The 25,375-nt window shown below is 47.0% G+C and overlaps 2 protein-coding genes and 1 long non-coding RNA gene across 3 annotated transcripts; 1 reads left to right on the top strand and 2 right to left on the bottom strand.

Annotated features, from left to right (window-relative positions):
* Nucleotides 1-1,613: 1,613 nt before the first annotated feature.
* Nucleotides 1,614-14,498, bottom strand: SDE2 (SDE2 telomere maintenance homolog). The gene is made up of 7 exons (XM_032318401.1): nucleotides 14,292-14,498; nucleotides 7,908-8,025; nucleotides 6,279-6,390; nucleotides 5,792-5,961; nucleotides 4,949-5,063; nucleotides 2,415-2,928; nucleotides 1,614-1,944 (listed from the first exon to the last, which is right to left on the bottom strand). Exons 1-7 carry the CDS (start codon nucleotides 14,409-14,411, stop codon nucleotides 1,723-1,725), a joined length of 1,371 nt encoding a protein of 456 aa, XP_032174292.1. The 5' UTR covers nucleotides 14,412-14,498; the 3' UTR covers nucleotides 1,614-1,722.
* Nucleotides 14,499-14,725: 227 nt separating this feature from the next.
* Nucleotides 14,726-15,485, top strand: LOC116576301. The gene is made up of 2 exons (XR_004280104.1): nucleotides 14,726-14,785; nucleotides 14,925-15,485. It is a non-coding gene; the product is annotated as an uncharacterized LOC116576301 (long non-coding RNA).
* On the bottom strand, nucleotides 14,745-15,474 carry LOC116576300 (H/ACA ribonucleoprotein complex subunit GAR1-like). The gene is made up of 2 exons (XM_032318402.1): nucleotides 15,367-15,474; nucleotides 14,745-15,216 (listed from the first exon to the last, which is right to left on the bottom strand). The coding sequence occupies exons 1-2, from the start codon at nucleotides 15,381-15,383 to the stop codon at nucleotides 14,745-14,747; spliced, it is 489 nt and encodes a 162-aa protein (XP_032174293.1). The 5' UTR covers nucleotides 15,384-15,474.
* Nucleotides 15,486-25,375: the final 9,890 nt, after the last annotated feature.

The following is a 25,375-nucleotide window of genomic DNA, read 5'->3' as shown; positions in this document are numbered from 1 at the left end:
AAGTGTTAAGACCCAAGTTATATGCTGTGTATAGGAATCCCACTCACTTTAAGTAGAAAGACCGAGAGAGGCAGAAAGTGGGGTATCAGGCACATAGAACGCATTAGAAGGCTAGAGAAGCTCACATCAGATACAACAGAATTGAACACAAAAGTTATTAGCAGAGATAAAGAGGGGAATTTCCTAACAATAAAATGGTCAGTTCATTAGGAGGATGTAACATAACCGAATAACAGGCCCTCAGAATATGAAGCAGAACTGGAAACAGACAATTGCACAATCATAACAGAAGAATTTAACACCTTACAACACCTCGTAGACACAAAAAGTCTGAAGACACAGATGATGTGAACAGTAGCATTAATTACGTAACCTAACTGGTACTAGAGAACAAATTCACCCATTTCAGAGTATGTATTCTTTTCAAGTAAATGTGGAACCTTCACCAAGACAGACCATACACATGACACATACTGGGTCATATGAAATGGTTTTTTTTTTTGAAGATTTATTTGTTTGACAGACAGAGATCGCAAGTAGGCAGAGAAACAGGCAGAGAGACGGGGGAAGCAGGCTCCCAGCTGAGCCCAGAACCCAATGCGGGGCTCCATCTCAGGACCCTGAGATCATACCTAAGCCAAAGGCAGAGGCTTTAACACACTGAGCCACCCAGGCGCCCCTGTATGAGAAGTCTTGATAAAACTAAAAAGACTGAAATCATATTCTCTAACTTTGATGGAATTAAAGTGCCAATCCATAACTATGAGATATTTAGGGAGAAAACAGACACCGGCTAATTAGGCAATATGCTTCTAAATAATCAACCCATGGGTCAAAGAATTCGCAAGGAAATTAGGAAATATTTACAACTGAATGATAATGAAAATACAACATATTAAAAATTCTGAAATGCAGCTCAAGTAGTACTTCAAGAAATATATGTTAACTTCAAACACTTCTACTAGAAAGAAGTCTAAAATCATGACCTATGGCCTACCTTAAGCTACAGAAAAAAAAGAGCAAAATGAATCCACACTAAGTAGAAGGAAGCTAATGATAAAGAGCAGAAATGAACAAAACTGAAAAAGTAGAGAAAAATTAACAAGGCCAGAAGCTGGTTGTTGAAAATCAGATCAACAAAACCGACAAACCCTTGGGAGACTGACTGGGGAAAGGAAAAGCAAAACCACCAGCCCCAGGACGAAAAAGCAGTTACTACCACAGCTCCCACAGATGTTAAAAGAGTAAGGAGGGACTTCTAGGAATAGCACATGTTCTGTATGTTGCATGGATTATATGTTGTGTTCTTACAATGAAGCTATGGAAAATGTTATTAAAATCATGAGGAAAAAAATCACGAGAGATGTATTGAACATACTGTATGTACTGATTGAAAAAAAAAATTCACATATAAGTAGAGCCGTGTTTTCCTGACCTGATATTAAAGGGTCAACTGTGTAACTTACCTGAATGACACAAGATGAAATAAATAATCTGAACAGTTCTGTATTTATTAAACTAAATCTTTATAAAAAATCATCCCACAAAGAACATAACATCCCACATTAATTCTATAAACACAATAATGAAAAAAGAGGATGATCACAAATGGGTTATTAAAAAGTCAGCTTTATTATCGACAGGAACAATGGGCAGGAGTCAACATTCTGCAGGTTACAAACGCCAGACTACAAAGACACAGGAAACCAGCTCCGATGAAATTCATTTCTTCTTCCCCTTCGAAGGTTTGGCGAACAGAGCCGGGTCGATCTGGTCCCTCAACAGGCCCCTGACAGAGAAGAGCCGAGCTGCACGCTCCTGCAGGGTGCCCCCGCATTTCAGTCCCAGGGCCATGAGCTCACACTTGAGCCTGTCCAAACCCAGCGCCTCCAGCTCTGCCGTGGAGCCAAAGGCCAGCAAATCAAGAGTTTGCTGACCAGTATGCTGAGGGGGAAAAAGGAAAATATTCAAAACAGACTCCTCCCAATCATGAGGGGCACCTGGGGGCTCAGTGGGTTAAGCATCTGCCTTCGCTCAGGTGACGATCCGGGGGTCCTAGGATCAAGTGCCATGTCGGACTCCCTGCTCCGCAGGTACATCACACCTGTTTAGCGCTCATACGGGACATCTACCCCAATTCAGATATTAAAACGTGATCAACGTGCTTAAAACTCATAAAGTATGGAACCAAGGACGCCACCTAGTGGCAAAAAGATACACATTCCAGAGTTTAAGAAAAACAGACTTTTTGCGGGGGCTGCGGCGAGGTTCACCCTCATCTGTACTTCTGGTTGGGAAACAAACCTTCCCACTCCGCAGCTGATGGGGAAAAGCTCATTTCCATGGTAAGGACTTCCTGAGGAACTGGCCACCAAGCTGCCCTGGCTCAGGACGTGGACCCCCAAACGACTTACCGTGCTTCCTGATGGGCCTCCCTCCAGTCCGGCAGTGGGCACGCTTCCCCCGGTCTCTCCAGGTGTGGCCTCAGTGGCTCTGGCCCCATCAGCCGCCTCCTCCGGCTCCAGCTCCGTTTTCTCGGTCAGTCCAGCCTCTGTAGCCTCCTCTTCTGTGGGCTCTCTGCCCTCTGCGCCCCCCTCCTCCTCCCGGCTTTCCTCTGTTTCTGTGGCTACTGTCCTGTCCTCACACCCCTCAACAGACGTCTGTCCCAATTTGGCACACACAGCTGAGGAGACAGCGTGCCCTGAGCCTGTCCCTGGAGCTGGTAGAGGCTCCGGGGACCAAAAGGCCATGCTGGCCGTGCCCGTCCCTGGATGGCGGTGGGGAGACCTGGCTGCTGGCTCCGCACCATCGAGGCTGTTGTCTGCAGCGTGCAAACTTGTGCCTGAAGTACTAGGACCTTCCTCCTGGTCATCATCCGAGGTCTCCGAGCTGGACTCCTCTGCCGTCTCCAGTCCTTCCATGCCCAACCTGCCAGGAGCAGCAGAAAGATTTAACACTGTTCTCGGCTTCTCTGCCAGACAGAGTTACCGTGTGTCCAGGTTAACAGTGTCTGTCAGGATCAAAGTATCTGCTCGCTTGAGATTGATAGTAGCTAAGTTTCAGAGAAAGATCTTCAGAGGTATAAACAAAGAAGAAAAAATTCAATGAGCCTGGAACCAACCATCCCAAAGATCCAAGAGGGGATCCTCTTTTAAGCTGTGAATCTTCTTTTTTTCCTTTCCAGATTTTATTTATTTGAGGGAGTGCACAAGCAGGGGGAGAGGCAGAGGGAGAAGCAGACACCCTGCTGAGCAGGGAGCCCAACGAAGAACTCTATCACAGGACCCTGCGGTCATGACTTGAAGACGCTTCACCAACTAAGCCACCCAGGTGTCCCTACAGATGTGAATTTTTTAAAACAAAATTTATTTTGCCTAAAGCTTTTTTCCCTATCTTGTACAAATCTGAAATGATTAGAAATGTAGATAAAATAACAGAGTTAAAAGAAAAACCTATGTTTTATTCATAATCCCCCAAAACTGTAAACTACCCAAACTATCAACAAAATGGAGAGACGCAACAATATGTGGCAACAAAAGGGAACGAACCACTGATACACGTGACACCAGCCGTGGATTTCAAAAGCACTGTGCTAAGGGAGAGACTCCAGACACAGAGGGCTGCAGGACATTCTGGAAAAGACAGAACCATCCGAAAAAACCACCACACCGGCATCAGCACTAGGCCGGGATGGCGTAAGGAAACAGGAATTAACCACAAAAGGGCACATGGGCAATCTTTGGGGAAATGAAAACATTCTATATCTTGGTTAAGTGACTGTATTTCTCAAAACCCACAGGCCTACTCAATGAAAAGGATGAATTTTAGTGCATGTAAAAATGCACCTCAGGGGCGCCTGGGTGGCTCAGTGGTTAAGCCTCTGCTTTCAGCTCAGGTCATGATCTCAGGGTCCTGGGATGGAGCCCCCCATCAGGCTCTCTGCTCAGCGGGGAGCCTGCTCCCCGCTCTCTCTCTGCCTGCTGCTCTGCCTAGTTCTGATCTCTGTCAAATAAATAAATAAAATCTTAAAAACAAAAAAAAACAAAACTGCACCTTAAAAAACCTGATTCAAGGGGCACCTGGGTGGCTCAGTGGATTAAAGCCTCTGCCTTTGGCTCAGGTCATGATTTTAGGGTGCTGGGATCGAGCCCCACATCGGGCTCTTGGCTCAGCTTGCTCTCTCTCTCTCTCTCATCTGCCTCTCTGCCTACTTGTGATCTCTGTCAAATAAATAAAATCTTTAAAATAAATAAATAAATAAATAAAAACCTGATTCAACCCCCCCACCACTTCCCCACACAATCCCACTACCTTCACTCACAAGAACACTTAACTCCTATTTCACAAAGAACACCCAAGATTCTATGCTGGACTCACACAGTTACGTGACCTTTAATCAATAATTCTCTTTCTGCCCCCAAAGAGGAGGCCAACGAGGAACCAAGATGCGTCGGACCTCACTTTCTAGAACCTGGCTCAGGGGAGGTGAGCTTGAGAGTACCGAGTGGAAAGGGTGGGAGCACCACCAGCAGGATGGACAAGAGAAGGCGCCCTTGTGTTCGTCAGCTACAAGTGCAGACCTGGCCGCAGACCTCAGAAACAACTGTGAAAAACCACAGAGAAAACAGAACAATCTGGAAAGTACAGCTGGGGCTTCCACCTAGAATTTCTGAAAGTTAACTCTTTCAGCACCAAATAGTCATTCAAATATAAAGTGATTCCTATGTGATCTTTCACTAAGGAAAACCTGTCCTTTAGCTCCCATTTCCAGCCCGCGAGGCAGAAACCACGAGGAGCATGTGCAGTGTGACTGTGTGGACCCCTGGGAACTGAGACACTCTGGAAAGCTCCAAGTGCCCAGCAAACCTTACTTTAAAGAGGGTTTACAGCAGACAAGCAAGAGGAAACGCTGTCCAGCCACACTGGGCTGAAAACAAAGCACACTTACCAGAAGCACTTCCTTTTCCCTGCACTGGCTCCTCGGTCTGTTTTCGCCGGTTTGGGTCTTTTCCGACTCTCGCCGATCTCAGCCGAGACCATCTTGCTGGAGGCAGCCTGCATACCTAACCGAAACGGCCCCAACTCAGTTATGCTCTCAGAAGCGGGTACAACTGAAGACATGCTAAACAGCACGGACGACAGAAGCAGCCGCGTTGCAACCTAAAGCTCGAGTTTTTAAATTTGCTAACATTCCAAAATTTAACACGGCTTAAATGAGATACGACTCAAGTTCACACAGAGCATTCTGGCTCTGGAACCAGGTTTGGAAAACAGCAACAGCCAATCTGCAGCTCTGAGACTGACGGGGGCGTCCCGGGCCCCCTGGGCCAGGATGCTCCATCCCCTGCCACTCGCTGCTTGTACAGCATGACGTCATAACCTTCTGATTGAGAAGATTCCTTCTTCTTCAGCTGAACGCACAAGAGCCCTAGCATCATACTTTGGGAGCTAAAAAAAATAATAAAAGTTACTCATTCTGATTAAAAAACCATTAAAAAAAAGGGGGGCCTAAAACTAGAAGCAAGTACATCGAAGTCTAAACACTTGCTGAGGACATGGAGTACCCACCGAGCACAAGTGTTCTCACCTGGGGTCTGTGGCCCCCACAATTCAGGAGCCAAGTACCTCACATACTGTGTGTGTGCCCTTTTTTGTTTCTAGAGTATAAGGCGTACTGTTTATTACTATTTTTACTTTGAAGACTCTACTTATTCTAGAGAGCGTGCACGTGTGCACAGGGGTGGAGCAGAGGACGAGGACAGGCAGACTCCCCTCACTCTCTCACTGTCACCTTTGAGTACGGAGTCCTCCAGGCGCTCCGCCATCTCGTGGCACTGCTGCTGGTACGCGGGGCTGGCGAAGCAGTGCCTGGGCTCCGCCAGCTTCCGCTGCAGCCGCTCCAGGCGCTTCTGCTCCTTCTCGGCCTCCCGCTCGGCCTGCTGTCGCACCCACTCGGCCATGCTAGGATGGGCGAAAGAGATGGGGCCGACCGGCCGGATCACACCCATGCCTGCTGATCCATGAAGAGCCCCCACCCCCAGCCAAATGTGTATGGTCCCTGGCCTGCTGGGATCCTCCCTCAGAAAGACAGGCCGGGCTCACCACCAGCACACTGGGAGGGACCCCCTACAACCCAACGGGAGTTACTAAACAACAGAAAGAGCTAAGGATGAGAACGACCAGTGAGAGTGCTCATGCTTCAATGCCGTAGCTGGACACACGTGGCATGTGGACAACCACCAGTGGCAGGAACGTGCATTGCGCAGCAGGCGGCTTACGCTTTCTCATGGTTGACATCCCGCAGCCTCCTCCCGCTCAGGTCCCGGCAAGCTTCTCGATTGGTTGTCTTCTCAATCTGAGCGCCAAGTGCTCGGAGCATAGATCCAAACCCTGGGCAAATATGTTTGGAAAAAGCAGGTTAAAAAGAGTTCTAGGACGGATAAATGCCTAATCTGCGGAAATGTTATTATAACCAAACATTAAAAATAAATCTCTTTGGGGCACCTGGATAGCTCAGTCGGTTAAGCATCCAATTCATCTCTTTCTCCCTCTGCCCTTCCCTGTGCTTGCACTCTCTCGAAAATAAATACATTCTTTAAAAACAAAACAAAAACTGCACGCTTTTTTCTTTTTTTAAAGAAAAGGACATCAATATTCTGCCCAGGCATCAAAGATAAAAATATTGATAAACCTGATTCAACCTCATGCCTTTCGCCCTCCCTCTTGTATTTCTGAAATACTGTATCTGCACTGGGATTTTTTTTTTTTTTCAAGATTTTATTTTTTTGAGAGATAGCACGAATGGGTGGGTGGGAGGGCAGGGGGGAGGGAAGAACAGACTCCACACTGGGCAGGGAGCCCAACGCAGGGCTCGATCCCAGAACCCTGGGATCATGACCTGAGCCACAGACAGACACTTATCCGACTGAGCCCCATGGGCACCCCCCACTGGGATATTTTGGAGGGGCTTTACCCAGAGCCACAGATCCCAAGATTCCCAGATTAATAACTTAAACATTTTTATGGTGAGATTTTACAGTGAGTTTCAAAGGAAAATTTTAAGGTGTCCCCAGCTGATACGATAAACTTCATTCTTACTGACACGGTTTCAAACAGCAGGATGATTATAATATGAGACGCCAGCCAGCTCTCTGAAAACCAAACTAAATCACTGCGGATTTTGAGAAAGCTTTGGGATGACACATCAGAGCATTGGGAAAAATACCCAGAACTGCCCATATTCTATTTTTCCTTTTAGTTTCTCTTCTCTATTCTTAGATGTGTTCATACAAAGACCCAAATCTACCCTATCTGTAAACGGCTATATTCCACAGGCTGACTTTAGTCCTCCTTCAGAACTATAATGACCAGACAAAATCTTGCTAAAAAGCAGGAGTGGGTGCTTGGGTGACTCAGTCGTTAAGCATCTGCCTTCGGCTCAGGTCACAATCTCAGGGTGTTGGGATCAAGCCCGGCATTGGGCTCCCTGCTCAGCAGGGAGTCTGCTTCTCCCTCTGCCACTCCCCCTGCTTGTGTTCCCTCTCTCACTAACTCACTCTCTCTCTCTCACTCTCTCTCTCTCTCTCTCTCTGTCAAATAAATAAATAAATAGCAGGAGATTTAACTGTTTTAACACTCTTTCTTCAGCAAATTGGACAGAGTAATGATTGTCTCTCTTTATCCAATCTCCCTCAAAGTTTTGGCCTAAGAGCTATCCTGCTGGTCAGGGTAGAAATTAATACTCAGACAATATATTCCTCAAAAATAATAAAAGAGATAATACTCAAAACTAGGAAACTGAATAAAGGATTTCATAAGGCAAAACAAAACTGGCACACACCAGGGGCCTGCCCCGGGCTAGAGACTGCAGTCGTGACACACGGAAGCAGCCGACAGGTGTGTCCTACCTCCTTTTCCACCACGGAGCCTGGGTTCCAGACTATACACAGCACCATGCCTCACTCCGTCACTGGCGTCCACGAGGGAGCCGTCGCACTTCACGAAGAAGCATTCCTCTGGGACACCCTAGAGACAAGTTTGGGGTTTTAGAATGAGACAACGCAAGTTTCCTCCAGGAAAGGACCTACCCCATTTTGTTTTTATTATTCAGGTTATAAGCACAGAGCGTGTGTTCCATTAGTATTTGCTGAGCTGAAAATCCAAAGGAAAAAAGTCACTTCCTAGGATTTATTCGGGGTATAATGTTTTCCTAACACCTCATCACAATATGTACAAGAACTTGTCTTTTGGGTGAAAGAAAGAACCGCTCTCTTCTCTGATAGGAAATCAGAGTCAAGGTGGAAAACTAAACAGGGCTCGGACCCAGTAACTCTGCAAGGCCCTTTTTCTCTTGACTTTTTTTTTAGACAGGTAATATCAAGTTGCACAGGTTCAAAAGTGACAATACACGTTCTGAAAAGTGTAGATATGGACAAGCAGGGAGCGGGAAGGAGATGCCAGTATGGTCTGCCTACACCTACATAAGTGGGAACAGGGTGGAGGGCCAGCTGGTCTTTTCTGTGCATGTCCCCAAGTTACAGCAGAAGTCCAAGTGCCCCCAAACCCACTCTGTAGATTTCAAGACTTCTCAGAGCAAGCGATGAAGAAAAAATATAAAAGGAGATCCACAAACCAACAGAAAGGAAAAACGCATGACTGGTATCTTCCCGAAGTGGACACAATGAACGTTCGTTCCGGACCACATCCCACGGCATCCCACATCCCGCATCAGTAGGACCTGTCTGTTCCTTCAACAAGTATTAATCAAGTCCCTCCCATCTGCCAGGTACTTTCAAGTGTTGGGATACTGTAGTGAATCCCACCTCACAGAGCTTACGTTCCAGCGGGGAAAGTCAGAGAACGAACAAATGGATGCTACACAATCGCCCTGGCAATAAGCAGGCTAAAGGGGACAGCGTGTGTGGACGGCCACATTGGTCATCTATCTAACACACACAGCCAAGAAAAGCCTCTCTGGTCAAGTACAATTTTAGCAGAGAATGAAGGAAAGGAAGAGAACAAGCCAGTGGCAATCTGGGGGCAGAGCATTCCAGAGGCAAAGGCGGGCAGCAGGAATAAGCCCAGAGTATGCGCCGAATAGCAGCACGGCCAGCGAGGCTGGAAGATGTCTGCCGAAGGGGAAGGGGAAGGCCGTAAAAGCCCTTGTGAGAATGTCGGGTTTCGCTCTGAATAAAGCCGCTGCAGGGCTTTGAACAGATTGAAAGTGGAGTTACAGTCCAAAAGGATCACTCTATCTGTGAAACTGGAAATAAGACTGGAGAAGCAGAGACGTCAGCAACACAGCCAGGGGAGCAATGAAGGCCATTTGTCTCCCGAGGAGTGGCAGCAGGGGCTGAGAAACAGGGGGGCGGGGAGTTCCCCCTAAGGCTCTGGAGGCGGGCAGTGAGAGCCACGGAGCAACAAGAGAGGAGTCCAAACATTTGGCTTGACTAACAGGAAACAGAGCTGCCATCTGTTAATAGTGAAAAGCACGTCTGGGGGAGAGCACCAGTCTCATTTTGGACGTATTGGTTTGAAAGGACTAACAGCAACATAGAGATGCTGAGGAACCCAATGGGGACACAAGTCAACAGTCTGGGGACGAGGTCTGGGCTGGAGATTTCCATTTGGAAGACATCAGCAGGCCGACAGTACTCACCGGCCTGAGAACTGTCCTGCATGAGGACAGGACAAAAATCAGAAGATCCAGTCGTGGCCACTGCACAGCACAGAGATCAGGGCGACGAGGCAGCAGCACCAAGAGGAACTGAAAGGGAGGCTAGTGAGGTGAACGAGCGGACAGCTGAGCAGAGTGTGCCAAGGACGGAATGCTGGAGTGTGCCCAAGGATGCCAACAGGCCCTGAGAGAGGAGGATGGAAACCGCTCACTGGGTATGGCACCCGTGACAGGAGCTGGTCTGTTGGAGTGACAGGAACAAAAGCCTGACTGGAGTGCATTCTAAAGAAGAAGTTTTCGGTTCAAGGATATTTTCTTTTTTCTTTCTTTTTTTTTTTAAAGATTTTATTTATTTATTTGACAGAGAGAGATCACAAGTAGGCAGAGAAGCAGGCAGAGAGAGAGGAAGGGAAGCAGGCCCCCTGCTGAGCAGAGAGCCCGATGCAGGACTCAATCCCAGGACCCCGAGATCATGACCTGAGCCGAAGGCAGCAGCTTAACCCACTGAGCCACCCAGGCGCCCCAAGGATATTTTCTACAAAGAAAACCAGAGAGGGGCGCCTGGGTGGCTCAGTAGGTTGGGCCTCTGCCTTTGGCTCGGGTCATGATCTCCGGGTGCTGGGATTGAGCCCTGCATCGGGCTTTCTGCTCAGAGGGGAGCCTGCTCCCCCCTCATCTCTGCCTGCCTCTCTGCCTACTTGTGATCTCTCTCTCTCTGTCAAATAAGTGAAATCTTTAAAACAAACAAACAAACAAAAGAAAACAACAGAGAAAAGCAGGTGACCGCTGAGAGGCAGGTGGGCTCAAGTTTGCGCCCTGGTAGGAATGATCCAGGAAAAAGGGAAGACGCAGGGAAATGCAGCAGAGAGAGAACCAACGCCAAATAAGGTAAGAGGAGACAGGGTACTGGGCCAAGTGGAAGCTAACTGCAACTCATCTGTAAAATAATGACTGTTCATCCACAGTACTGGAAAAAGAGAAGGCAGAATGTACGGCAACAAGGTAGGGGCAATGGTGTGAGGATGAGGAGGGTCCCTCTTGACTGCTGTACTTTCTCACTGAATACAAAGTATGGGCCTCTGGATGGGAGAAGTACTGGAGACTTAAAGAGAGGAGGTCGGAGAGTCATGTAGGAGAGTGAGCGCGATGAACTCCGCACAGCTTCCCAAGCTTTTCACCTCATGGTGTACAGAAAACACATCCAGTGACACAGGGAAATAAGTAAAGCTGCTGAGGCACCCCCAGATTCTGCCCCATGCAGGAGGGTTGCAGGAATCAGTATTCTCAGCAGTCCTCCACCCCAGGGGAAGGCCACTCTGGGCTAGCAGGGAAGCACAACCCAGTGCTAGCAGGACAGAGGAGCGAAGGAGCTCAGGTTATATGCAGTGATGTGATCAACAGGAAAGACTACTCTTGTCTGTAAAATGCTGTCCACTTTTTTTTTTTTTTTTAAAGATTTTATGTATTTATTTGACAGAGAGAAATCACAAGTAGATGGAGAGGCAGGCAGAGAGAGAGAGGAGGAAGCAGGCTCCCTGCCGAGCAGAGAACCCGACGCGGGACTCGATCCCAGGACCCCGAGACCATGACCCGAGCCGAAGGCAGCGGCCCAACCCACTGAGCCACCCAGGCGCCAGTTGTACAGATTAAATGAGGTGTGCAATATACCTTGTATTTGTTTTACGTTTATGAATGAAAAGCCACTTTAGTTCCTCTTAATATTTTCTGGATCTAGTGGGTATGTGTTTCTAAATAACTTTAATATCTAAATAACTTTAATATAATTTAATAATAATATCTTAAAAGACATTAATGTGAAGGCAGAAGGATTATATACATCGTACTCCATTTCCAAACACAACTGCTTGTTAAACAAGACAACTTATCAACAAAATTGCATCTTCTACTTAAGATTATTATCATTAATCCCTAGTAGGTTGGGACACCTCAGTAGCTCAGTTGATTAAGCCAATGCCTTTGGCTCGGGTCATGATCCCAGGGTCCTGGGATCAAGTCCCACATGGGGCTCCTTGCTCAGTGGGGAGCCTGCTTCTCCCTCTGCCTGCTCTGCCTGCCGCTCCCCATTTGTGCACTTGCTCTCTCTGACAAATAAATAAAATCTTTAAAAAAAAAATCACTAGTAGGGACAAAGGAAATTTAGAATCAATTTAAGGGTCTTTTGACCATCTGTGTTTTATAAAGTACTTCAAGCACAAAATATTGTGCATCTTAGGCCAATCAGCTTAAAGCAACCAGAGACAAATGTGTAATTCACCAATGTCAAATGGTCAAATGTATTGACTCACTCACTGCAAGGGGTTCGGGTGGACGGGGGCTGCACACAAGAGGAAAAAACAATTATTATAGGATGTAGTGCAAGGGTGAGTTTAGAGGAAATTTAAACGAAAATGTTCTGAGATGCTCAAAACAAAACAGAACTGTGCATAAAGGAGACAACATCGGGTCTAGACTGTGAAGTAGATTGGATCCAGACCCCCATTTCCTAGGAAACCACAGTTAAGATAAACACAGAATGCTGTGTTCACAAACTCCTAATCTGAAGGTCTGCACCTGGGCTGGAAATCATGTGTGCTTTCTCTATATCAAAGCAACTTCAGAGTCTCAAGGCAAGAGTGGGATGCTTCATTCTCACTGATAAAATTTCAAACAGCAAAGTGTCTTGTAGTCTATAATTTTGGAGATCAAGGTTTCTTAGTGAATCAGAAAGCAGCAGACTTCCAAGGGAGTCATTATGACATTTTACAACCATGTCCTCGGGAAAAATACTGTTTCCTATTAACTCTGCAGCTGGTTTTATCTGTGTCTGTTATCCTAGCCTGAAGAACAGGACAGATTTTTACTTTTTCAGTGGACACGAACACTGACCTCATCCTGTGTCCGAATAATTTTGTTTCAGAAAACACAGATGTGAACTTGAGCTATTTTAATTTCTCCCAGTATCTCTTCGAATGACCTTTAAAAAGTTTCTTGCTGGGGCGCCTGGGTGGCTCAGTGGGTTAAAGCCTCTGCCTTTGGCTCAGGTCATGATCCCAGGGTCCCGGGATCGAGCCCCACATCGGGCTCTCTGCTCCACAGAAAGCCTGCTTCCTCCTCTCTCTGCCTGCCTCCCTGCCTACTTGTGATCTCTCTCTCTGTCAAATAAATAAATAAAATCTTTAAAAATAAATAAATAAAAAAATAAAAAGTTTCTTGCTTCTGGGGACACCTGGGTGGCTCAGTTGGTTAAGCAGCTGCCTTCAGCTCAGGTCATGATCCCAGCATCCTGGGATAGAGTCCCACATCAGGCTCCTTGCTCCGCAGGGAGCCTGCTTCTCCCTCTGACTCTGCCCGCCACTCTGTCTGCCTGTGCTCGCTCTTGCTCGCTCTCTCTCTGACAAATAAATAAATAAAATCTCTAAAAAAAAAAAAAAAAGTTTTTTGCTTCTGTTCATATACGTTATGGTCCTACTTCTTGAGGACCTGACAGAATCATCCATTTATATTTCTTCCTTCCTATTTAAAATTATTTTTTCTAATACTCTCATAATTAAGATCCTACTTTTCCAGTCATTTTGGATCAATTGTCATGAGATAAGGATTATTTTCAGACATATTATTTTGAAAGATATTTCCCCACCTAGAGGATAAAAAACAGTTCTGACAGTTTTTAGACTTGACTGGAATGTATGTAGAAAAACAATGGAGAGGATGAAAACCCACAGTATTTGCAAAGACACGTTGCTTTTTCATGGAACCGGTCCAAATTAAGATTCGGTATGGCCAGCAGTGTTAATGTGTATGAAGCCTATAAATAACAACGAAAAAAAAAAACAGCCTAGGGAAACACAAATGAAGTGAGGTTATAAAGAAAAACAAACTACTAGATCAAGGGCCGAAATTAAAATTAGACTTAGAGAGACCACCAAATTATTTAGAAAACCGAACAGGTTTAATGTCTCACAGCTGGGAGAAGCTCGCTTTCTTGACAATTCCGTAAACCAACATGTATGTCCTTGACAGTTTTTCAAAAATATGCACGGACAAAAGTGACCATCGGAGGATCAATGGAAAGATCTAAACGACAGACCCCAAGAACCCACGCCCTCCACAAGACACGTGTGTGAGTGCTCAGCCCCGACCAGAGACCAGATTAGCCCTGCCCAACAATCCTCTGGCTTTGGTCTGGATATGAAAATACTCCTCTACGTTGGAGCTGACGGGGCTGTGCCGTGGACAATATGCCCATCACCGAACCAGGATGAATGCAAGGGAAACCTAAAGAAATGTGCCCTAAAGTCATCTGGACCAATTGCCTCATTTGAGCACGAAGAAACAACGCCAAAGGTTTCTGTTCGTCTACACTGACGGCGGGACTGAGCGCCTGTGAGCCGAGGGGTTGTTCCCCCTTCTGTAGGGACACAAAACCACCGCCACCCCAAAACAAAAACAAAGCAAGTCCTCAGTAGCAGTCTGAAGCACCTTAAAACTGGGGAGCCCCCAGTCTCAAAAACTGAAAACCCTAAGGAAGAGACGCGCCCCGACAGCCCTGTCCCCACCCAATCCTGCCCCTGTCCGCCTTCCTGTCTCCCTTCCTTCCAGGAAGCGCGAAGCTCACCCGATCGTGGCAGTGCCGGCGGATCAGATCTCGTACGGAACACCGGGCCGACGCACACCGCACAGCCTCGCCCCCGAAGCCCGGGCCGCGAACCCACACCAGCGGCGATGCCTCCGCCATTTCAGCGAACTCCCGGACCTCCAGGTCCTAGGAACAGGGCGCCGCCGCTCGCCCGGCGCGTCTAGATGGCGTCACGGGACGCCCTTCGCCCCGCCCCCCACCCTCAGCTTGCCCCGCCCCTCCCCTGGGCCAGTCACGTGAGCTGGGCCAGATGCAGCGCCGCGCTGGCGGGGGAAGGGAACAGGAAGGGCCTGGAGGAGGCCGATAAGGCGGCCCCCGGCTAGGGCGAGGCGTTGCTAGGAGACGTTGCTAGGGCGGGGCTCGGGGGACTACGTATAAAAGGCTGGCGCGGGGTCAGGCTGCCAGCGTTCTGGCCGGGAGCGATAAAGCCTCCTAAAGCGGAGGCGAGGCGCCGCCCAGCGGGCTCGGACTGAGTACCCGGCGCGCTGTGGCTATTTTTGGGTCGCGGGGTCCAGGGCGGGAGGAGGCGTTCCAGTCCCGGAAGCGGTGGGGGCGGCGTCTTTGGCCACGGAGGCCCCCCTCCCCTCCTCTCCCCTGCCCTCCCCTCCCTAGGGGCCCGGTAGAGGCGGCGGGGGCTCCCCGGTGGCCAGGCGCGCTCCTCCTCCGTTTCTGCCGGCCGCGCGCGGTGCCTTCTTCCTTCGTCCTGCTGGCGCGGTGGGTAGGATGCTTGGGGCGCAGGGCCATCGGGGGGCCGGCCCGCAGCCCCCACCCTCGGAGGAAGGTCCCTGGTCCGGGAAAGTCCGCGGAGGCCCCGAGGTCACTTCGCTGTGGCGGCAGGAACACGATTGGAGAGCCACAGCCTGTGACCTTAGGGATTCCGACTGTTGTCTTCGCCTCGCTCGTCCTGCAGGGAGATGGGGAAGAAAGGGCCTTGGTGGGGCTTCCGGTGGCGCCAGAAAAGCTACCCCAGATGCTGAAGTCGGCGGGCCTAGAGCGCAGCGTTTTGCAGAGTGGCTCTCGCGGGGACCCAGGATGGAGTCCATGGGTGCCTCACCAAGTCTGGACGGTCATTCCGGACCCTGGGCAGCTCGCGCCGCTCTGCACTCTCCTCCCCGCTCTCCGTCTTTACTGTGCCTGAACTAGCCACCTTCAAAGATCCAAGCCCCAAGACTCTTTGTTTATTCATGAGTTCTTCTTTCTTGGGATTAAAAGGGGGAGGGCTATTTCAAAGGTCTGGGGTCTTCTTCTCCTATCAGTAACCAGACAAAAGAGCAGTTTAGCTTTACACCACGTTTTTGCTTCGGTAATTTGTACCTGGAAGATTAATTAGTCGTTTTTAGGAAGGAAAATCCACGTCATTTATTACTAGCATTGTATCTTATCCTTCTGAAACCCCACATCTGAATGAAATTGTTCACACTACTCTTTGTTGGATTTAAATTCCTAGCATTGAAAAAATTCTAATCATTGAATAGGCATTGCCATTTTAAAAATATGAAATAGAAAGTGTTATTAACTATTGCCTTTTCAGAGATACGTATTTACTGAGCAATACCTAAGCTGCTCTTAAACCTTCACGCTGAGCATATAGCACCGTAATGTACACCGAGTAGAAGTCACATTAAGTATTAACTGGGTATTTGCTGATTTACCAAGGTAGTAAGTCAGTGATTCCCAATGTATGCCTGAAGAATTTATTTTGCACCAGGATAGCTTTCTATCCTAAGAAAGTGGAATTCAACTTGGATTGGTGGTTTTAAAATTCATGTAAGTAGTCAGGAAACAGGACTGTAATGTCAGGGCTGCAGCCAAGAATACATTGGTAGAGAAAAATCTAGAAATACAGCTGGTTTAGCTAGGTGGCTGAGCATCTACAGTGGTGTCCAATAGACACTGCTGTGTGGCCAGACTGGTCAGTGGTTATGGAAAAGTAGAGATGACTTCTGCCACCCTCTGCAACTCACAGTGGTAGGCAGGCGAGGGACAGGAAGACACATTAGGGTTGGGACCAGTAGGTGGTGACTGGGTGGAGGCCAGTTCCTCTCTTAGCAAAATGGTGTAGCCTTGCCCTAGGCACCGTCTTTGCCGTTCTTTCCAATAAGCCACACTTGGTTCCTGCCCATCTTCTCTGAAAGATTGACTTTAGCTCTACCTTTGCTTTTTGAGGATCAGTTCCGATGCCAGGAGGACACTGGGAGAGCATCCTGAGGGGATGTGGAATAAATGTTCACTGCCAGGAAATGACAGCTCCTGACAATGTTTGTGTGGTAACCCATGACAGAGGCTCAGTTGAGCCAAAATGTCATGCTGGTCTGCAAGAACAGGAAGCAGTGCTGTCCACTCAGGCAGTTTTTATAAATGACAGCGAGGCTCCCAAACTAGTGAATTTGCAGACTGTATCCTTGTGCGACAGGCAAGTCACACATGTGTGCTTTCAGCCAAGCTCACACACACAGGCAAGGACAGGAGGTCATTAATGCCATCTTTATGACAAAAGACAATGGTACAGCCTGGCTTCTCCCATGCCCCCAATGAGGAAAGGCTATAAACTAAATTGGCAAGTGCTGCCTTAGAGATGGTTCCAGCCCCCGGAACAATGAGGTCAGCTCCTAGGATGGAAAAACAGCTTCTAGTCCACACTGGGTGGTGGATGGTGTGGGAGGTGGAGTGTGGCTGCCAGAGAAGGCAGGGCTCCGCCCTCCTGCTTGTATTGGACGGAAGGAAACAGGACACGTCAAGGGCGAGGTGGAGTTGAGAGGTGGAAGAAGAGTGTGTTTAGCCCTGGTGCTGGGAAGGAGCTTGAGGGCAGAAGGGATGAGTAGGGTGGAGGTGCGGGTCTGAGGGAAGCAGCTGGACCCACAGCCCACACCGTGTACAGAAGCCCACCTCTTTGTGTCAGCAAGAAGAAGAAAGGACCTTCTTCAGGGCAGGACTTCCATCAATAAACGCTGTCCTTCCTGATTGCCCCATACTACCTTGTGTGTTTCATTGTTTACCTTGTGTGGATGTCATTCTTAGGTCTCCAGCAAATAATTGTTCACCCTTACAAAAATGTTAATTTCAGTCATGCCATTCACTGAGCCAGAATTATAAAGCAAAGCCAGTAGAGCACTCATCTTCCCTAAATGTGGTATTTCAGCACTGGAATGTTTTCAACATTGACATTCAAATTCCCTCTTATCAATAAAAATCCATAATTCTTGATGAATTCTGCATGGCCAAGCCATTCAAAAGGGGATTTTCCTCCTGGAAAAGTCAGAGGTCTGTAGGAACATTTTTTTAGTCATTTGACATCAGAGTATGTTCCCTGCATTAGGGTTTTCTAGAGAAAAGAGGCAATAGGGTAGACAGAATGGGATACAGGTATACCTTGGAGATATCGTGGGCTTAGTTCCAGAACACCACAATAAAGCCAATATTTCAGGAAAGCAATTCAAATGAATTCTTTTGTTTCCTAGTGAATACAAAGATTATGTTTATACTATTAGGTGTACAATAGCAACATACCTAAAAAAATGCACACACCTTAATGAAAAAATATTTGATTGCTAAAACACCCCAACCATCATCTGGGTCTTGCCTCCATGTAGATGGCTGCTGACTGGTGGGCGCTGAAAGTCGGGGTGGTGGTGGCGGTTTCTTAATACAATAGCAATGAAATTTGTAGCATTACTGGATCTTTCTGAAAGATTTCTCTCTAGCATGGGGTGCTGATAGAATTGGACCCGTGTGAGAACTTCTAGAATTGGGGTCAGTCATCTCAGACTCTGCGGCTGCCTTATCAACTCAGTTTCTGGAATGTTCTACATCCTTCCCTGTCATGTCAGCAATCTTCATGGCATCATCACCAGGAGTATGTCCCATCTCAAGAAACCACTCTTGTGCCTCCATTCAGGTTTCACCATGGATTGCAGACCATTGGTCCCATCTTCAGGCTCCACTCCTGATTCCAGCTCTCCTGCTCTTTCCTCCCCATCTGCAGTTCCAACACACACAATATTTGCCAATTAAGGTTGTTATCCTTTATGGGCATTGTTTTGGGGCACATCAAAGATCACAGATCAGAATAAAAATAATGACAAAGTCGGGTGCCTGGATGGTTCACTCAATTAAGCATCCAATTCTCAATCTCAGCTCAGGTCTTGATCTCAGGGTCATGAGTTCAAGCTCCTCATTGGGCTCCATGTAACTGTGGAAACTACTTAATAATAATAATAGTAATGATAGTAATGACAAAGTCTGAAATATTGTGAGGATTACTAAAATATGACACAGAGACATGAAGTGAGCAAATGATGTTGGAAAGATAATACCAAAAGTCTTGCTTAATGCAGGGTTGCTACAAACCTTCCATTTGTAAAAGATGCATTATCTGCCAAACACAATAGAGCAAAGCAAGAGAGAGAGGCAGGCAGGGTTTTTTTCTTTTTGAAAGATTTTATTTATTTATTTTGGATAGAGACATAGAGCGCTTGAAGGAGCAAGCAGGGGGATGGACAAAGTGGGAGGGATAGGGACCAGCAGACTCTCCACTGAGCTCAGAGCCCAATGTAGGGCTGATCACAGGTCCCCGAGATCTCCACCCCGGCAGCAGATTTGTTATAATGTATCGGCTCACCCTCTGCCCCAACAATTATGGAGGCTGCCGAATCCCAAGATCTACAGAGTGAGTCAGTAAGCTAGAGCCCCAGGAAAGCCAATAGTGCAGTCCCAGTCAGAACGCAGGAAAAAGTTGATGTCCCAATTCAAAGGCAGTCAGGCAGAAGGAATCCTCCCTTCCTGGGAAGTCAGGTTTTCTGCTCTAATCAGACCTTCAGCTGATTGGATGAGGCCCACCCCATGAGGAAGGGCAATCTGCTTTACTTAATCTACTAACTCAAATGTTAATCTCATTCAGAAATACTCTCACAGGAACATCCCAAATAATGTTTGACCAAATATCCAGGCACTTCATGACCCAGTCAAGCTGACATGTGAAATTAACCATCATATCCACTAATGGGTTCTATTTAATAAGGAACTAACCTTCACTATTTTATCTGATTTTACTTTGGCAACTAAAGAGAAAATATTTGACAAATAGGTACTGATTAAAAGTCATGTTTCTGGGGCACCTGGGTGGCTCAGTGAGTTAAGCCTCTGCCTTTGGCTAGGGTCATGATCTCAGGGTCCTGGGATCGAGCCCCGCATCAGGCTTTCTGCTCAGCAGGGAGCCTGCTTCCCCCTCTCTCTTTGCCTGCCTCTCTGTGTACTTGTGATTTATCTCTCTCTGTCAAACTAAAAAAAAAAAAAAAAAAAAAAAAAAAGTCACGTTTCTTGCTCCCTGAAGGTTTCACTGTGTGAACTCAGGAAACTCATTTGACTGCTTTAGGTGAGATCTTGTGAATGGTTAAAGAGCTACACTATGATTGTCTTTAGAATTTGCCTTTGTATAGTAAGGTGTGGTCTAAGTTTGTGCTTGAGAAACTCTTGAAGTTTTGGAACAGAGGTGTTGGAGCCTTATCACTCATGAAGCCACTGAATTAGAATTCCAGTTTAAATAAGTTAACTAAATTTATTTTTTTAAAAGATAGCATACCTGATTTTCTTTTTTTTCTTTTTTTAAATTTTATTTGTTAATTTGACAGAGAGAGAAAGAGAGAGATCACAAGTAGGTAGAGGCAGGCAGAGAGAAGGGGGAAGCAGGCTTCCCACTGAGTAGAGACCCCGAAGCAGGGCTTGATTCCAGGACCCTGAGATCAGGACCTGGACCAAAGGCAGAGGCTTAACACATTGAGCCACCCAGGCATCCTAAAAATATATATATATATATAAACACATATATATATATTTTTAAAGGATTGTTAGAAGTGTGATGATGGTCTGCTTAACAACCTACTGAAAGTTAGCAAAAATTAAGTTTAAGCAAATGGAGTCCATTACATGAAGCGGGAGACAAGAACAGATTGCAAAAAGGGAGGGGCACACTACAGGATGCTGGACAGAGGCAATAATGAGAAGAAAGAGTGGCCAGAGTGATATGAAAAGACAAAAAAAAAATTAAAAATTAAAAAAATAAAAGAACAAAAACAAAGCTGAACTGCTGCTGGGGTAGATTCTGCATATTGGTCAAAAAACGTGGCATATCCCAGTAGACCTTACAGACATTCCTAGATCACGGCAGAGTGAAAAACATGGGAGAAAATGCCAAGGGTATCGAATCCTGAAGGAAAGCCTCAGCTTTGTTCAGCGTGTCCTAGTTAAAATGCCAAGGCCACATGACACATGTTCTAGAAGTCACCAACAAGGGTAGAATTTTGAACGTTCATGAATACACTGATTATACCCTAAGGATTGTGAAAACTCAGCTATCCAGAATAGGATGTTTCCCCAAAGCACCGGATCCTGAGAGTCTTAGCTGTTTAGGCCCCCCATCAAATACCTTTTGTAATTTACTGTATTCCAAATAGAGAGTAAGACAAACTTTCGTGTACAAATAAACAATTTCCTTCTTATTCCTATCATATGACAGTGACTTCAACACAAAACTTCTCGTTCAATTACCCAGAACCTTGGAAGACAATCTGTACCACTCTAGATAAGGAGATAAAAGGAGTCTTTCATTTTCTGTAAGTTAGCAGAGGGCTCTCCTTTGAATATTTCCTAGAAATCTACAAGGCTTGTGTCCGGGCTACCATAAAGGGCATGACATGCACAATATCCTGTAATCACCATGGACGTTGGCAGGAGGGGAGCAATGCACATTAGCTGCTATGATTTGAAGAAGCAAGAAAATCACATACACTCTCCAGATGGTATTAATATTAAATTAGACCAGTGTTTCCCAACGCGTGTTTCAGGAAACGCTAGGTCACCACAATCCTAGGTCACCACTATTTGAAAAGACTTTCTTTTTCAAATGAATTTGCTCCCATACCACATGCCTCTTCATGAGGATTCACAACGTTCAGGGGTGCCTGCATGGCCCAGTTGGTTAACTGTCTGACTCTTGGTTTCAGCTCAGGGTGTGATCTCAGGGACATGAGATCGAGCGCCAGCTCTGCCCTCAGCTCAGTCTGCTTTGAGTTTCTCTCTCTCTGCCCCTCCCTACTGCATGTGCGCGCTCTCTCTCTCTCAAATAAATAGATAAATCTTTAAAAAAAATTTTTTACAAAGTTCATTCACACCATCAAAGCCCAGAGAAATTTATCTTTGCTTAATCCAATCTTTGCTGTTATATTTCACAAACTTATTTGACTATGGAATTTTTTTCAAGTTACAGCTGTCCGTATGCCCTGGGATTGGTATTCATAAAAGGCTCAGATGGACGCATGGTTAACTATGGGATTTCTCCTTTTTTCTCCAGTTTTGATATTATAATTGACATACAGAACTATAGAAGTTTAAGGTGTACAGCATGAAATGACATATCTACTGTGAGATGTTTGCCCCAGTAAGTTTACATAACATCCATCACCCCATATCAATAAAAAGAAAGAAAGAAAGAAACGTCCTTTTCCCTTGTGATGAGAACTCTTGGGACCTAGCTCCTAACTTCCCTGCATGCCTTACGGCAGCATTGGCTACAGTCACTGTGTGTACCTCACATTTTGTGTGCTTAACCACCTTATAACTGGAAGTTTGAATGTTGGATCCCCTTCCTCCAACTCCCCTACCTACCCCACCCCCTTTCTCTGGCAACCACAAGTCTGATACTGATACCTTTTTCTATGACTCTTGGTTTTTGTGGAATTTTTTGTTTGCTTGTTTGTTTTGGAGATTTTATTTATTTGAGAGAAAGAGTGAGAAAGCACAAGCTGGATGGAGGGGCAGAGGGAGAGGGAGAAGCAGGCTTCCTGCCGAGCAGGGAGCCCTATGCAGGGCTCTATTCCAGAACCCTGGGATCATAATCCAAGCTGAAGGCAGATGCTTAACAACTGAGCTACCCTGGTGCCCCTTGTTTTTTTTTTTTTGTTTGTTTGTTTGTTTGTTTGTTTTAAGATTTTATTCATTTATTTGACGGACAGAGATCAGAGGCAGGCAGAGAGAGGAAGGGAAGCAGGCTCCCCTCTGAGCAGAGAGCCCGATGCGGGGCTCGATCCCAGGGTCCCGGGACCATGAACCGAGCCGAAGGCAGAGGCTTTAACCCACTGAGCCACCCAGGCGCCCCGCCCCTTGTTTTGTTTTGTTTTTTGTATCCCGCACATGGGTGAGATCGAGCAACAGTTGGATGAAGCCAATCCCCTTGAGGGAGTCTGACTCCTGTCTCTTAGCGGAGTGCCCTCAAGGTCCATCCTTGTTAGCACAAATGACAGGATTTCCTTCTTTTTTAAGGCTGAGTAATATTTCATTATATATACACATATGCCTCAATGTCTTTATCTGTTCATCTCACAGTGAACACAGGTTGCTTCATGCCTTGAATAGTGCAAATAATGCAGCTATCTATGAATGTGGGCGGTGGGGGAAGTCATCTTCTCAGCATAGTGTTCTTGTTTCCTTCAGATATTTTCCCAAAAGAGGGATTGCTGGATCATAAAGTAGTTCTAGGTTTAATTTCTTGAGGATCCTCCGTACTGTTTTCCGAAATGCCTGCACCAGCTTGCATTCCCACCAGCCATGCGCAAGGGTTCCCCCTTTCTCCGGAGCTTCGCCAACCCCTGTTGTTTCTTGTCTTTTTGATCCTAGCCATTCTGACAGGTGCAAGGCGACATCTCCTTGTGGTTTGGATTTGCATTTCCCTGATTACTAATGATGTTGAGTACCTCTTCATGCATTTTGGGAAATGTTCTTTGGGAAAATGCTTGTTTGGGTCCTTTGCCCATTTTTAACTGGATTACTTGTGGTTTTGTATTGAGTTGTGTGAGTTCTTTATATGTAGGCTATTTACCAGTGGGATTAAAAAACAAAAACAGACACTGATCATAAAGGTGATTCCTCTGGGGATTTCTGGAGCTCAGTTCATTTTAATACATAAAAACACAGTTTGTTCTCCCCATACCAGCAAATTTTTTGACCACGTATGTTTTTTCTAGTGTTTAGGATCAGAGCTGGTGAGCTACATCTTTCTTCTTCCTGCCTTTTGGAGGATAAGCGCAGAAGAAGACAGAGGGGAAGACAGGGGAGAGGCAAGGGACGAGCCGGAGGGATAACTGAGATGAACAGGAAGGGCTGACTCTCCAGACGCTCTAAAACCCTGGCAAATCAGAGTCATTCGAAGGCATCCCAGCCCAATGCACGCTGCGGGCAAGCGCGCACACACGCACCGCATCCTCTAGTGGGAGAGGAGCGGCGGCCACAGGGAAGTCCGCTTGGGGATGGGGGGCGGGGGCGGGCGCGGGAGCACGTGCGCATGCGCACATGCCCTGCCGTCGAGCCCCGCCCCGCGGAGCTGAGCTCGGGTTCTGGAACTGGGAGGAAGTCCGCAGTTACTGAGTTACTGTCAGAGCACGCACAGCGCGGGGACAGGTGCAAGCTGCGGAAGAAGTAGGTGAGGCTTGTGATACCAGGCTGAGCATCCAAACCTCGAGCTCTAAGGAAGGAAAGACCACAGCAGGTTCTTTCTGCTTTTGTTTGTTTCTACTGAAATACCAGCGGACGCACAGCATTGCATGTTTCCTGGGTCTGAATCGTGAGTGGACGCGTCTGCGTTTCTGTACCTGTGTGCGGGGACTCACCACAAGTGTGGCCGCCACCTGTCACCATGCAGCGCTGAGACAGTACCACCGACTACACTCCATTCCTGTGACCACAGCTGGTCTCAGAGGAGAGACACTATCACGATCCGACCCATCCTTTAGAGAGATAACCCTGGGGACAGACCAGAGGCGTAACAACAGCCACCCTGTGTCTGAGTTCTTCTGCCTATTTTAATAGAATGGAAACAGGCTCAGAGAGGTCGAGCGGCTTGACCTAAGTCACACAGCAATGAGGTGTCAGCGCCAGGATTTCGACTCGGGTCTGATTCCACAGCAGGGAGGGCACCGGCAGGAAAGGGAAGAGAACAGAGGGGAGAAGCGGGGGAGGCAGGTTGGAAAGGAGGCTGCTGACCGCTCCTTGGGGCCTCCCAGAGAAATCAGTCTGGAAGAGAGACATTTGTGAGGGCAGCGCCTTTTTCCCGCCAGAAACCCTCATGGTCACCGCCCAGCCCTGAGCTGGGCAGGTCAGAAGCTCTTTACAATTGATGTCTCCATCATCAGTGTACTTCTTCCCAGATTCTTCACCTTTCCAGGGATATATCTGGGTTCCACGTGCAGCCTGTCAAGGTCTGTGTCAGGAGTCCATAGTGACATTCTCTTATTATCTGCATGAATCTGGAAAATGTGCGTTTGCGTCACCAATCTGTGTAAATAGAAAAGCTCCGTGGAAAGGTCTGGGTGCTCCTGTGACATTCGTGGAATGCAGATGTAGATAAAAACATTATCGCTCCCAGCCACATTCCTCTGTGCGCCTGTCGAAATATAGAATACCTACCTCCTGTGCACATTGAGAGATTGTTGCTGTCCCTGACGCAGGAGGGTCTGTGTTAGAATTTTGACACTGTCTAGGAGCTTATTTTAGGATAAGAGTGGCTTCCTGGAAATACCATTATGTTTTCTATGAAATTTCAACACTCACAAGATGTGAGACCAAAAAACAACAACAACAACAACAAAAAGGGATTCCTCCATCAGCTATTCCAATATTCCAATCCTATAGTCTTCTTTCTTGCAGCCTGGCTACATAATCATGTTTCACATATCTTAAACCTCAAATCGTCCTCGACCCTGTGCCCCTCTGACACTGCCACCCTCAACCCCCTCCCTGCAGGCCTTGTTCTTCAGAGGTCTTCTCTGTGCACGTCTGCCCCTCCCTCACCAGGCACCTCTGTCTCAGCTCTGCCCCGGGGTGGGGTGGGGGTTTTCCCCTGTACATCTCAGGGTCCACCCTCTTCCCCCCAACCTAGCTTCACCTGCTGGGTTCCCCAGCCCAGTGACAACCTCGATCTCCCCAGATCTCAATTTGTAAAACTGAGTGTCCTCACAGATGTGACACTTCCCCATGCTGTGTCATCCCCCAAACCTGATGGATGTCCAAATCCTTCA

This window comes from Mustela erminea, chromosome 17 (assembly GCF_009829155.1).
Source record: "Mustela erminea isolate mMusErm1 chromosome 17, mMusErm1.Pri, whole genome shotgun sequence".
Lineage (NCBI taxonomy): Eukaryota > Metazoa > Chordata > Mammalia > Carnivora > Mustelidae > Mustela > Mustela erminea.
This window is presented reverse-complemented; position numbering and strand designations above follow the sequence as displayed.